General features: G+C 32.5%; 1 protein-coding gene across 6 annotated transcripts in view; it reads right to left on the reverse strand.

Annotated features, from left to right (window-relative positions):
• Window positions 1–13856, reverse strand: part of PDS5B (PDS5 cohesin associated factor B) — a 178591-nt gene that overhangs the window by 96732 nt on the left and 68003 nt on the right. For all 6 annotated transcript variants that reach the window (XM_069601599.1, XM_069601596.1, XM_069601598.1 and 3 more), the window contains exons 7-9: window positions 8431–8511; window positions 4041–4181; window positions 1821–1936 (exon numbers count right to left, since the gene is read on the reverse strand). In XM_069601599.1, the coding sequence (XP_069457700.1) occupies window positions 1821–1936; window positions 4041–4181; window positions 8431–8511 (338 nt within the window). The remainder of the gene's footprint in view (window positions 1–1820; window positions 1937–4040; window positions 4182–8430; window positions 8512–13856) is intronic.

Genomic DNA, 13856 nt, shown 5'->3' on the forward strand with positions numbered 1-13856 from the left:
AGATTTGATCATATTCAGGTTCATTTTTTTAAAGCAAGACCTGATACAGTATCATGTTCCTCCATCAGGAAACATACAGTCTAGTTATCTCTAAACCACTAGTGTTCAAAGCCTATAATATACCTAAATTCATTATGAAGTACAAAACAGAGATTAAAAATATATATATTGAGTAACAAGAACAAGATTTTCCATTCAACATTTTCGCATGTCTTAATTCTCAAAGATCAAAAAGTTTCCCGATCTTATACCACCTAATACTGTAAGAGACAAAATTTAGCAACAAAAAGACAAATAGCAGTCTACTGAATGAGCAACAAGTTACTCATAAAAGCTTAATATTAGGGGAAAAAAACTGCTTCATGAAGTGCACCCAAAAAAAGTTACATAAAATCTAGTCTTTAGTCTCATGGTTTCCTGAGTAATTTGAATCTAAGTACTCAATCTATGTCTGTACCTTCTCAACTAAGCATGTACCATATAACCACTAAAAGACATCTTTAAATAAATACTCTAGCTCCTTAAAATGGGTAATAATATGATTGTTTATGCCATTAACAATACAAGGAAAAACTACAATGTAGTAAAAAGGTAACAAATTTAAATTAGAATTTTTTCTCCAAAAATTCTACAGTGGTCTGGTGAACCCAAGTCCTGATTTAAAGATATATTAAATGTCCTTATGTAAAATTATATTTTTTGTTTTGAACACATTTTTTGTTTGAATAAAATACATTTTGACTTTTATTAGTAGTTGCATAATTTAATTAAACATAAAATATTGGGCCCTCTTGCTTATTGTATTTAAGGTGAAAAAGTCTAGAAATCAAATTCAAAATGACAATGGGCTAAGATTTATCAGTTTAACACACCTCGTTAAATATTATTATTGAGCTACATAAGAAATAAGAAATCAGAGTAAAAATTTAGTGCTTAATGTATAAAGGCTTATCTCTTCATTTAACAAATTAGAAAAAACAAGTCCAGAAGAGATTAACTGTATTATAATCACTGATGGCTCTGGTAGTGAAATAGAAAGAAAAGTGGCAGTAACAATGCAAATATCTCAACACAAAGAAAACAAAATAAGATTCAATCTTATTTACTTATTTATGACTTAACTGCATTATTTGTTATAAGCATAATAAAAAGCGGGGCCGGGGGGTGGGGGGAGAAATCCTCCTCTATCCTCAAGGTCAAAGTAGGTTTCAGCCAAGATACTGAGAAGTGGTTTTAATATATTCAAGATCAGGGACATCTTTAGAAAAGTAATAAATTCCTCACACAGAAAAAATACACAAACATATTCAAATTTTGCAACCAATTTCACAAGGTTTGTGGATCATTTAAAAGCATACAAGAAAGCCCAGATTATCAATTCTTCTTTATCATAAGAAATGCAGAAAGGAGGTTAGTAGGAGAAACATACATAATCATTTATTTACCCATTCTATGGATACTCTTATCCTTACAAATCTCCAAATAATATAACTAAATATAATTTTTGTGGAGCGGCTATATCTCACAATGATGTATTTGCAGTTGGAATGAATCACTGCTATGTAATAACACACTTCAACTTCATGATTATAATACTCTGTAAGATAGCTATTTAAATATATTATCTTTTAAAAATTGCTAAAAAAAGTATTTCTGAAGACAAGGGGAATTTGTAAATATGGCTAATCACTATCAGCATCAAAAATTTCAAAATACAAAATCCTTCATCTATGAAAAAATCCTAAATGTGGATGTTGTTTTAAATTAATAAGTAGACATAAACACATATTACTTTAAAACAGGACACCATAATCATGTACCTGCCCAAGTAACACTGCCAAAGTGGTTTGTTTTGAGAAGCCAATTCTGAATCCTTTGCCCCAAACATTTTTGCCAGTAGTTTAACAACTTGAAGACGTTCCTCATTATCATTGCTCTAAAACAAAACACAACCAGAGCTTTAAAACCATGCGGTAGATATACTCAGAATAATTTTTCCCATGATTTACCTTTAAAAACCTTGAAAACTTTCTATGAATTTCAGTTGAAAAATTATACATAAAAAATGTTCAATATATTTTTCACAAAATTAAATGTTATCTTCAATGCTCTAATCATCTCAAATTACATTAAAGAAGTACTCCTGTACATGAAAATTCATCCCAAAGTTTGATTAAAACTTAATGGCTTGGCCTACAATTGAGGCTTGTTTCCATTCAAAATCAAAAACTAATTCACATCAAACCAACTTGGGACCCTAGAAAAACTATTTGTGGTTTTTAAGAACAGACATTGACAGAGCCCAAGCCTACAGTAGAGAGAGAATTATGTATGACTGTTTAAGCTCTTTGTAGAAATAAATACGCACTAAATCTCCCAATACAAGAGTCAGTTCATCTACATACAGCAGATTCCTAATGGAGTTTAACAATGTGATGAAGCCTCACAGATAAGAAAACTAAAGTCTCTGTTATACATACAACACAAGTACTCTGCAGATAAGAACTCAAGCTTCATTATTGATTTTGGTGCCTCTAATACATGACAACACTTAAATGAATGAGCCAGCCACAATGCTAGACTTGAACACAAAATGTGAGACTGTTACAAAGCGCTAATAATCAAGTTACTTAGGCGGCACTGTACAGATTTCTTTTAAATTTTTAAACCAATGCCAAAACCAAGCATTTAAAGACCATATGACCTGACTCCTCTTTATTATTTCTTTCGCTATTCCTCCAAAAGAGTCCATTTCAAACCTGACTGAACATTAGAATGACCTGCAAAGCTTTTAAAAATAAAAACAGCTAACCAAAAACTCATCTCTGAACTCCACTGCCTGAAATTCTGATTTAAGTCAATCTGTCTGTCTGTTAAGGCTCCACAGGTAAAGATTCTAATGGGCAGACAGGGATGATTTAAACTGACTTATGTAACCACAAAACTGTAACTCTTCGTGTTCTGCAGATTCACTCAGCACCTTCCTATCTCTCCGTGTTTCAGCATGCTATTCCCTCTGCTTTAATTGTATGCTGTTTGTATCTTTTATGATACTTATAATATCCAGCCTCTTATTAGATATGGATTTTTCCTCTTCCTCCCATAATGGATGTTAAATTTGCTAGAAGCGGCAATGCTAATTTCTTCTTTTATTTCTTATAGTATTTAATATTTTTCTTAGATGAAATCAGGCCAACAAATAATTAAAGGTATGACTGCCTTCTGCCTCATCAAAATTAGTGATATGAAAAGAGCGGGCAGAGGAAGGCCAGTGAATCAAATGGCTCAGTTGGCAAATACATCCAAAAGATACCCAGAATAAAATGAGAATAATTATTCGCTGCATTTTGGGGGTAACTACACTATCAACACATTATTCTGTAGCTTTCAAAGAGACAAATTCAAAATTTTAGAAACAAGAAACACAACACATAAATCATCTAACAACTTTTCTGGGTGGTAGAGTGTGGTTCATCAAAGTGTATTAATTATAACCAGATTTATTTAATCTTTATGTAACAATCTGAAAGAGAAAAATATGCCCCAAACCTGCAAATGAAACTGAATTTGATGGCATAATTTAATGCTGAGGCAATAAGGACATTATCAATAGATTCTAGAAAGTCATCTGAAAAGCAAAGGCACTTTTGATACAGGCTAGGTAAGCAAAGATAACGCTCATAAAGGAAAATATTTCACCCTATGTGGATAACAGACTCTAAACCATTTTTATGGCACAATCAAAGGGTCTGGGGAACCACTATAAACTATGCCTTAGAAACGAAAAAAGTCACAACCCAGAAAACATCACCTGGAAAACATTCATCCTGCTAATCATTAATTATAAGCAGATTCAATCTGCTAGGCACCACGTCAGCCACTAGCAAGACACAAACAGGCAAGGCACAAACATGTAAATAAATAACAGTAATACACCATCACACTTAAAACATTCAGTTAAAACCACTGAAGTATTAAAAAGCCACAAATAATGGTTCTTGCTAATCTAGTTGATAAAACCATGTTTTTAGAATAGTTACCTTTAATTTAAATTCAAGCTGGGGTAAAACTGAGAGCAGCAAATGACTATCAATATTATAGAGCTCCAAAATTAAGTCAAAGACATGCTCTGACAAATCGCTGATAGATGTTTTCCCAAGCATCAGAACCTGATTAAAAAACTTTTGAGAAAAATAATTTATTAATAAAAGTACCACAGATAAAGTGAATTTTCTGAAATTTGATTATTTCATTAAATCCATTAATATTCTATACAAAGTCAAAACAGGCATATCAAAATGTTTTCTAACAGGTGGGAAACCACTACAGGTTACCAAAAAAGATAAAACATGGAATTCATCTCATACATAGTAAAAGAAATTTCTATTGATTTATCAATTAGCATATCAATAAACATCCTACCTACCAAACACATTTTATTCCCCATTATGGTACTTACCATATTTTACTCTGTATCACAGTTATTTGCATACACGTCTTAGTTTCTCTACTAGATAAATTTCTTAAGGGCAAGGGATCACACTTTGTTCACCACAGCAGTATGGGAGACAACAGCATGGAAGTCAAAGCCTTACACCTTCATAGTAGGAGCCAACGCCACTTTTAAAATATTTAATTTTATATTTACAATGTAAAACCTCTGATACTTTTTATCTTCTTTTATATTCTGATAAACAATGTGTATATACACACACACACACAAAGGTTTATAGCACTAATTAAAGTCCAATTAAAAGCACACACAAACAAAAGAAAATCCAAATGTGAACATATTTCTTCTATAGCAGCCAGCACTACCTTCTACACTCAAAACACTTATCACATTACTACTGAAAATGGTAAAAAAAACCCATGGTGTAATGATCAAGTTCCTGTCTATTTAAAGTCTTCCAAATATGTAAAAAAAAATTAACCCACAGAATATCCTACATATTATCTCCTTGAAAAAGGCACTAAGGATTCTCTACATCATACAAGCTGCTCTGATCTCTTCTTTCTGTGACAATTAACATACAACTTGGCTTAATGAGGTTTTCTATCTGGAAAGTACAGTCAAAGACTTCACATTTCAACGTCTTCTCTGCTGGTCTTTAGTTCTTGGGTTGTTTTTTAAATGAAGTTCTTTAGACTTATGAACCTGTACAAACTACCTAACCATGAGGGAAGAAAATTAAAAATTCTATTCTACTATTAGTTATTGGTTTTAAAAATAAGTTGTTTGTCTATGATGTTCATCAATTTTGTGTGAAAGAAGTTCAAGACATCAAAGATTAAATTCTCATTCAAGTTGAAGATAAAATGGCTTTTTTTTCCCATTCAAAAACTTTCTCCTGTTTAAAAATAAATATAGCTTTCCTTAACAAAAGATAATTCTTTCCAATCTGGCCACCTTCGTGCTCAAATCATCAGTGTAGGGAAAATTTCTATCAGTCTGAGAAAGCTCATATGAAAATGGAAGAGGGGGAAAAAAACATTGCCTGGTTTAACTTCTTGCAAATTTCATCAAAAACATTTATTTGACACTTACCAATCTCTAGTCTTCATTGCATAACAAAAGCCTAGTACAGTGCCTGATAGTTTAAATTCAGTTTAAATGAATGAATGATGTGTAACAGGTACTATGATACAACTATAAGTAAAACAACTTCCTGAGGGTGTATACTTCAGCTGAAGAAGCAAATACATATTTGACTGAAGTATCTCCCTCTAAAAAACATGAGTCCTTCTGTTACAAACGGTAACTAATTTTCACGTAACATTAAATAACAACTGCCTCCTGATGAAAGGAGGAGGAATAAGTTAAACACTGGTAAGAAATTCTACCTTAAATTTAGATGATCAACTTTAGTTATAAAATAACTGACACCAAGTGAGATTAAGCAATTTAACCAAATTTTAACTGTATCAAGACAAACACCACATTGTTTCAATGCAACAAAATAATTTTGTGCCATCTCCTAAAACCTGCAATTAAAAAGATCTGGTAAAAAATAATATTACCAAGAAGTGATCCATATAGGTAATTTTTTGAATTGTCACTATGTACTTTCTGTTTTTGATACTGTTGTACCTTTTTAATACATATATGTACTTTGTAGTTTTGTGAGTTGTCAAATTACAAATTCTATTTTAAAAAATAACTCATAACACCAAAGTGACTTAAGTTCTATATATAAAAACATCACTATCTATTAAAAAAAAAAAAAAACTTCAATGTGTCTACATGCATGAGAGTGAAAAAAGATACAAGTAAAGAAGACACAGATGTGGGGTTATATTACCTTGATAGCCTACCTTTATTTTTGCTTGTTAGTTCTCTACTAGGAAGATAAATGAATAATGGCTTCACATGCATAAGTCCAAAAAGACTGAGAATGATTTTTACACTGTACTAAAACCCCACAAGACAAGTAAGCTCACCAGAAAGTATTTTACATGTAATTGTATAGATTTACAGTAGAAAAGTTAAGGAGATTTAGAAGGGCGAACAGGAGAAGGGAAAAAAAGCAATTCTTAATGACTTATTAGCTAACTCTCAAATAAAGCAGGGGAACAAGAAAAAAAGGAAAACAGGGAGAGAGAAGAAAATAATGACAGAGTACTTGGAATAAATATGGAACTGAAGGTGTGCTCAGACCATTCTATCATCCTGCATCTCCTGCCCCCATCCCCAGCTTCTGATAAAGACAAGTATGGAGTGCACTGTCTATTATCTGTAGCAAGAACTAAGAGCAGGAAACATAACGTGTAAGTGACAGGGAAATGTTTTTACCTTGATATATCTGGGATTATCAGAAGTGTTTTTATCTTTCTTTTAGCTTTTATCATAAATATTTTCAGACATACACAGATGTTGAGAGAACAGTATAATGAACCCAATCACCTCATTCTATTCCAAATTTTTTTAATTACCCAAACATTTATTTTCCCAATCCTAGAAAACATACCAACATAGTACAGTGTTATTTTCTTATTTTTGTATCAGAAAAAGTAAGTGTTCCCCTAAAAAAACTGGCTTGGCAGTATCAGCTTAAATAAATGACCACCAGGAGGAGCTCACCTAGTGTATCTAATATCCATGGAGACAATCATTCACAGGCACTTGAAGCAAAGAAATAGGGAAGGGGTACTTAATAACAGAATGCTTAAATGTGGCTCTACAGATTTCAAGTGCCATCACGTCGTACAAAAAGAACTCAATCCACTCAATCTAAGCAATTTACTCCAGCCAATACACAACACTCACAAAACTTGCAGAAATCAATATTTAAGAATTCCCTGGAAATCTTACTGGAGCTATTAAGACAGATTATATAATTCAAGTCTCCAGTTTCTCAAAGTTCACTCTCCAAAACAGTTTCTTTATAAATCAAATACATTTTTCCAAATCATCATGTGCTTACAATTATTTAAGCAATAAGCCTGCAACGAAGACTGGAATTTACCAAGGTATTGTTCCATTTCCATGATATATTTTTATATACCAAATTAAATTTTGTATACTTCAAGAAAAAGTCTCCTTCAATAAACTTCTAGAAAAGTAAATACATAATTACAAAAGATTTTCCTTCTTAAATTTTTCCAAGAAGACAGATTTACATCCTTTACATTTTCAGATGTGGATAAAAGTGGAAAGCAGGGTGGAGACAGACCTGCTACACAACTCCAGACGCCAATATCAAGACTGTGTTCTGGATTTGTTCCACTGGATGGAACAATTCACATGGAACACAATGTGAATGGTGCCATCTAGAGTTGTGCAGCTCACCAGAACTTCGGGGGTGAAATAAAACCTCAACAAGCTTCTATCCAAGAACCTAGCAGACAGAATACATTTCTCCTGAAAATAGAGAAGATGGTCAATCTTAAATAAGTAGACCTGAGATGATAATGAAAGGGCTTTTTCAGTGCAATTCTTTCCCATTCTCAGAAAAGGCAGATTTATATGGAATCTATCCCAAGGAGAGTAAGATAGGCAACTTGCACCACATTGCTGTCATTCATACTTGCCTTCAATTTTTACGTCTTGATATTAGTTCATATCTTCTTGTTGTACAAATCAATTTAATTTCCAAAAAGCTGTAAGCAACTTCTCTGAATAATGAAAAGTTCCATATGATTTATCTAATTACATTTAACTCAATTTCCAACAATAAAAACAGAGTAGTTTGCTAACCAAAATAAAAACTGTTTTAGTTACTATGTAATTTGAAAGAAGGAAATGAACAAAAGATAGAGGTAATCTAGAAAATATTAACCAGTAATAATTTTAAATGAGAAAGAAAATACACTTAATGATTAAAACAATAAAAATCTTAAAGTATGTACTACTTGCCAAAACTCTGCTTAGAGCAGTCTTTAAAATTTTGGCTAATCTTTCTGACAACCAATTGGACAAAGAACACTTACATTCGTAATATATGGTTCAATAGCTTGAGCTGTCCTCTTCAGTAAAGCCTTTGCCAAATCGTATGCTTGCTTGTTTAAATTCTGAGGGGGGAGGGGAAAAAATACCTATATTATACACCACTAAATATGAAAAAGGAAATGTTACCTGCATTCACAAAGCTACTCTTAAGTATATAAATGAATAAGAAAACTCTAAAATTCAATTTGAATAAAAGGGAGACAGCACAGCAAAGACACTTTTCTCTGAAGACTAAGTAGTCTGGTAGATCTTAAGATCCCTGTTTAGTATTTTAATACATAATATGTACATGCTTAGTCGCTAAGCCATGTCTGAGTCTTTGGAACACCATGGACTGCAGCCCGCCAGGGTCCTCTAATTGGATTTCCAAGGGAAGAACACTGCAGTGGGTCGCCATTTCCTTCTCCAGGGGGATCTTCTTGACCCAGGGATTGAACCTGGTTTTCCTGCACTGCAGGTGGACTCTTCACCATCTGAACCACCAGGGAAGCCCATTATAGCATACTACAGCTTATTTACTCATTCTCCTATTCATAGACATGAAATTGTCTTGTACATGGCTCTTGCACATGTAAGAAATAATTTTCTATAAATACTACCTTTATCATTTTTCAAATGAGCTGTTTTTGCCTTATTCTTATTTGTTAAGTTTCTCTATAAATTCTATCCACTAAATATCTGTCAATTATATGCACAACATATCTTATAGTTAACATTTTTACAATGCTTATGGTGCCTTAGGACACAGAAGTTTTCATTTTAATATAACCAGATATATCAATCTTTTCCTATTTGGCTTGTGCTCTCTCCACTACTTGGCTTGTGTTCTCTCTACATTTTTAAAATTCTTTCTACACTGATGTTAATGTTGTTTTATATTTTTGAATAAAACTTTAAACACTGGCTTTTCATATTTAGATCTGGATTCTACCTGTACTTTATTTTTATGCATGATGTAAAATAAGAATCTTGTATTATTTTCCACATGGACATTCAAGTCCATTATTCCCTCCAGAGACTTCCTTGTAATATCCACACTCTCAAGTTTCTATACAACTATGTATCTATTTGTAAGGTATCCATTACTTCCATATGTCCCTTGGTGTATTACTACTACTGCCTGATTTTACAGTCAAAGAGACATATGGAAGCAATGTCTTAACATCAGGTTAAGGTAAGTCTCCGCTTTCTTACTCTTTTTCAAAAACCAATTTGTCCAACTAAAAACACATGCTAACATACACACACATTCACAGTATCTATTTTGATTGGGTTATCTATTAGTATGCAGAGGAATGACATTATTATGATACTGAGTTTCCCATCACATAAACATAACAAATCATGCAACATATTGAAGGGTTCTTTTATACTTTTCCATCAACTGCAATAATTTGCAGCAATAAGGTCATGTACAGTAATTAAATTTCTAAGTAGCTCAAGTTTTTGTTAAAAGCTACAAATAAAATTTTTTTCCAGATTACACTAACAGATTTTTATATATTGATCTTATACCTAGCAACTTCAGAATTTTCTTACTTGTTCTAGAAACTAATTCGTATATTTTTTTTTTCTGTACAAGCAGTCAGAACATCTGCAAGTAATTTCAGTTTTGTTTCTTATTTCTAATCGTTTTTTATCTTTGGTTTGTATTGTTTTATTCCACTAACTTAAGACCTCCAGTTAATGTCGATTAGAAACAGCATACTTGTCTCTTTCCTGAGTAGAAGTGACATTTTTATAATATCCCTAACTTCAAAGAGAATGCCTCATCATTTCACCATTAAGTGCAGTACCATACACAACCTTAAAGGTTAAAGAAATTACTTTCTATTTCAAATATGCTAATATTCTTTATCATAAGTTATACTGAATTTTAGCAAATAGTTTTCTTTATTGATCTACTGATATTTTTTCTCTTTGCTCTGTTAATTTCCACAAATAGCCTACTATTAACCATCTTTGTATTCCTAAAATTAAGTCAATTTGCTCATTACCAATATTACTTTGTATCATTCTGGATACTGTCCATTGCTATTTTATACTGGATTTACATGAGTATGCTGCTGCTGCTGCTGCTGCTGCTGCTGCTGCTGCTGCTGCTGCTGCTGCTAAGTCGCTTCAGTCAAGTCCGACTCTGTGCGACCCCAATAGACTCCTCTGTCCCTGGAATTCTCCAGGCAAGAATACTGGAGTGGGTTGCCATTTCCTTCTCCAATGCATACATGCAGGCTAAGTCGCTTCAGACTCTGTGCAACCCTATGGACAGCACCCCTCCAGGCTCCTCTGTCCACAGGATTCTCCAGGCAAGAATACTGGAATGGGTTGTCATTTTAAATTAAATTATCCTTTCTTGCACTTGGTTTTGTCTAGTTTCCCTATGAAAATTAATTCTGCTCATAATGTGAACTGTAGAACATGCCTTCCTTTTTATAATCTGAAAAAGCTTTCTAAATATCAGGATTACATGGCACTTAAATGATTAATAGAAATCTGCTCGTGATGGGTTTTAAGTTCTTTTATCCTCGGTTTGAGTTCTGTGGCTGTTGCTATTATTATTGTCATGGCTGTTTGGCATGAAGGCCTTTGTTTGTTTTATGGATACAGTTTCTAAAACCAATTAAATTTTTTACTGGTTAAAGGTTATTCAAATTTTTCTCTCTTGAGAAAAAATTGGCAAGTTCTATTTTCTAGAAATTTGACCAATTCCTAATATGTTAGCATAAAATAATGTTCATGGAATTGTTTCTGATCTTTTTAATGTTTGCTGTTCTTCATTTCATTCTAAAACTGTTTATTGATACCATCTCCCTTTTTTTGATTTGACCTGATTTGACTTAAATTACCAACTTTAGGTTTTTCTGAAATGTCACTGTATTTTCCATTTGATTAACTTCCATTCTTCATTGTTTACTTTCTTCTACCATTTGTACACTCTAACCATATTTTTATAACTTTTTGAGCTGGAAACAACTATAAAGTTGTATTCACAATATTTAACTTGAATCCCAGAGGATTCAATATGTATCATTTTAATTATCATTTCTAAATATCTAGTAATTTCCATTATGGTTTATTCTTTTGACAGATTAATTATGAGTACTACAGCATTGTTAGCTTTGTGTTTTAAAATCCTCAAGAACCACTGGTCTATTAGATTTATAATTACTGGGAAGTTTTTAAAATGGCCCAGCAAACTGTGAGTTTCTCCTTATAATTTTTCAATATATGATTTATATATTAATATTTTTAGCCTATGTAATTGCAAGTTAGATATCATTTTAGCACTATAATTTATCACTGTATAAAACTGTTCTCTACCCAGTAAAGACTATACTACCCAAAATCAATACAAGCTACTTCAGTCAGTATGTGCTTGGCAAATACTTTTCCCATCCTTTTAGTGTCACCTTTGGTGAAATTATTTTTGTTGTTATCTCTTATTAACAATGACCAGGTGGATTACTTTTAATCTAATCTGACAACCTGAAGTAGTCAATTTGGTCCATTTACATTTATTTTAATTCTTCCCTGCACTGTAATCCTTAAAGTTTTAACAAAAGTATTTCATTTAAAGTTCAAAGTAAATTTTTTACAGCTCTATCCTCCTGATCATCACCAGGATCATATCACTCACTGACTCCATTAAGTCATTCAATCTTACATGCTATTTTTATCCAGTGGTTTAGGACCATTTTGTTAATATCCCTTTAATAAGTACAACTTTTACTACTATTGTTTTTGCTTTATATCAGTTCTTACTTAGAGCATTTCGTTGTTCACCACTACTACTTACATTTTACTTCTTTCAAGTTTCAATTTCCAGTATTCTAAAGTATTTGAAGAGTAGTAGTTCTTTCAGGAAGGGTATATTGACAAGTTGTATATTTAACGTCTTAAGTTCACTCAAACTGGATAGCAACTGTGTCTGTGTACAGTTATTTTATCTTAGCACTCTGTGAAATACAGGTCCATTATCTTCTGGCATCTGTCCTTGCTACTGAGAAGTCAGACATCACTTTAAGGTTTATTCTTTGTAAGGGCTATGCTTTACCCCTCTGGATGCTTTGTATGAACACATTATTTCTATTTCAGCATTCTACAATTTCTCCAGGATGTGTCTGCACTGGGTTTTGTTTATATTCTGATCATGACTCTTTTGTTACCTCACTCATAAATTTATGCTTCTCATCAATTCTAGAAAATGTTAAGCAAATATATACTTGCATATCATTTCTTTTTCCATTCTTATTTGGTGTTCTGTATCACTTTTAGATATACTGGACCTTTGCAGTCTCTCTTTCACCTATTAGAATCTTTTGTTTTCCTTATCTCACTGTATTTGTATAATATCCTCAGATCTATACCCTAGTTCTCTAAATGTCTGTTACAATCCAATAAAGATTTTGATCTCAATGACCATTTTTAATTTATACTTTTCTTTCCCCTAACCTTACACCTTCTCCTTTTCTATGTCTAGCTATCATGTTTTTTAACTCTTAAACTCATAGGCATTAAGACATAAAGCTGTTATATTTAATTCTGTTAAAGGCATTTATCATTTTTAGTTTATAAATATATTATCTGAATTTTTAGTTAGTGCCTGATTTTTCAGTATTCAGGGACTATTTTAATAGTTTGGAAATTTTGGATTATGAGGTCATTTTTCACTGGCAATATTTCTGAGAAAGCTGTATAGCTATAATTTAAATTATATTTTGCCAGAAAGGTCTTAAGTTTGCAAAGACCTTTATACTGGTGAATCACAGAACCATATTTCCACTGCTTACTAGGGTGTTAGTCATTTCCAAAGAACAAAACAAACACATATACACACACAACTTGATTAATATTACCCAGGCAAGAAATAACAGTGACATCAACATTTCCTTCTTTCCAAATTAGTAAAGACTTCTCTTTTAATTTCACCCCTCCTTTGAAACTATACTATCACTATTTTTACCCAAGGCCCTAATTGGTTATGTATCTCCCAACATACATAAGAGAATCAATGAAGAGAAAATGAAAGCGTTAGTCGCTCAGTCATGTCCAACTCTTTGCGACTCCATGGATCGTAGCCTGCCAGACTCTCTGTAAATTTCCGGGTAAGAATATTGGAGTGAGTTTCCACTTCCTTCTCCATGGATCTTCTCAACCCAGGGATTGAATCCATTTCTAAGTAGCTATTAATATATTCCTTGAAACATAATCCTATATAAAACTGAATTATAGATATTTTACCATGTGTACTAAATCTATTATCTCTTCTTTCCATTTAATTAATGACTAATAAGTGTTTCATGTTTTCAGTTCAGTAAATTGCGTCCGACTCTTTGCAAACCCATGAACCACAGCACACCAGGCCTCTCTGTCTATCACCAACTCCCAGAGAACACCCAAACCCATG

Source organism: Ovis canadensis, chromosome 10 (genome assembly GCF_042477335.2).
Source record: "Ovis canadensis isolate MfBH-ARS-UI-01 breed Bighorn chromosome 10, ARS-UI_OviCan_v2, whole genome shotgun sequence".
Taxonomy (NCBI): domain Eukaryota; kingdom Metazoa; phylum Chordata; class Mammalia; order Artiodactyla; family Bovidae; genus Ovis; species Ovis canadensis.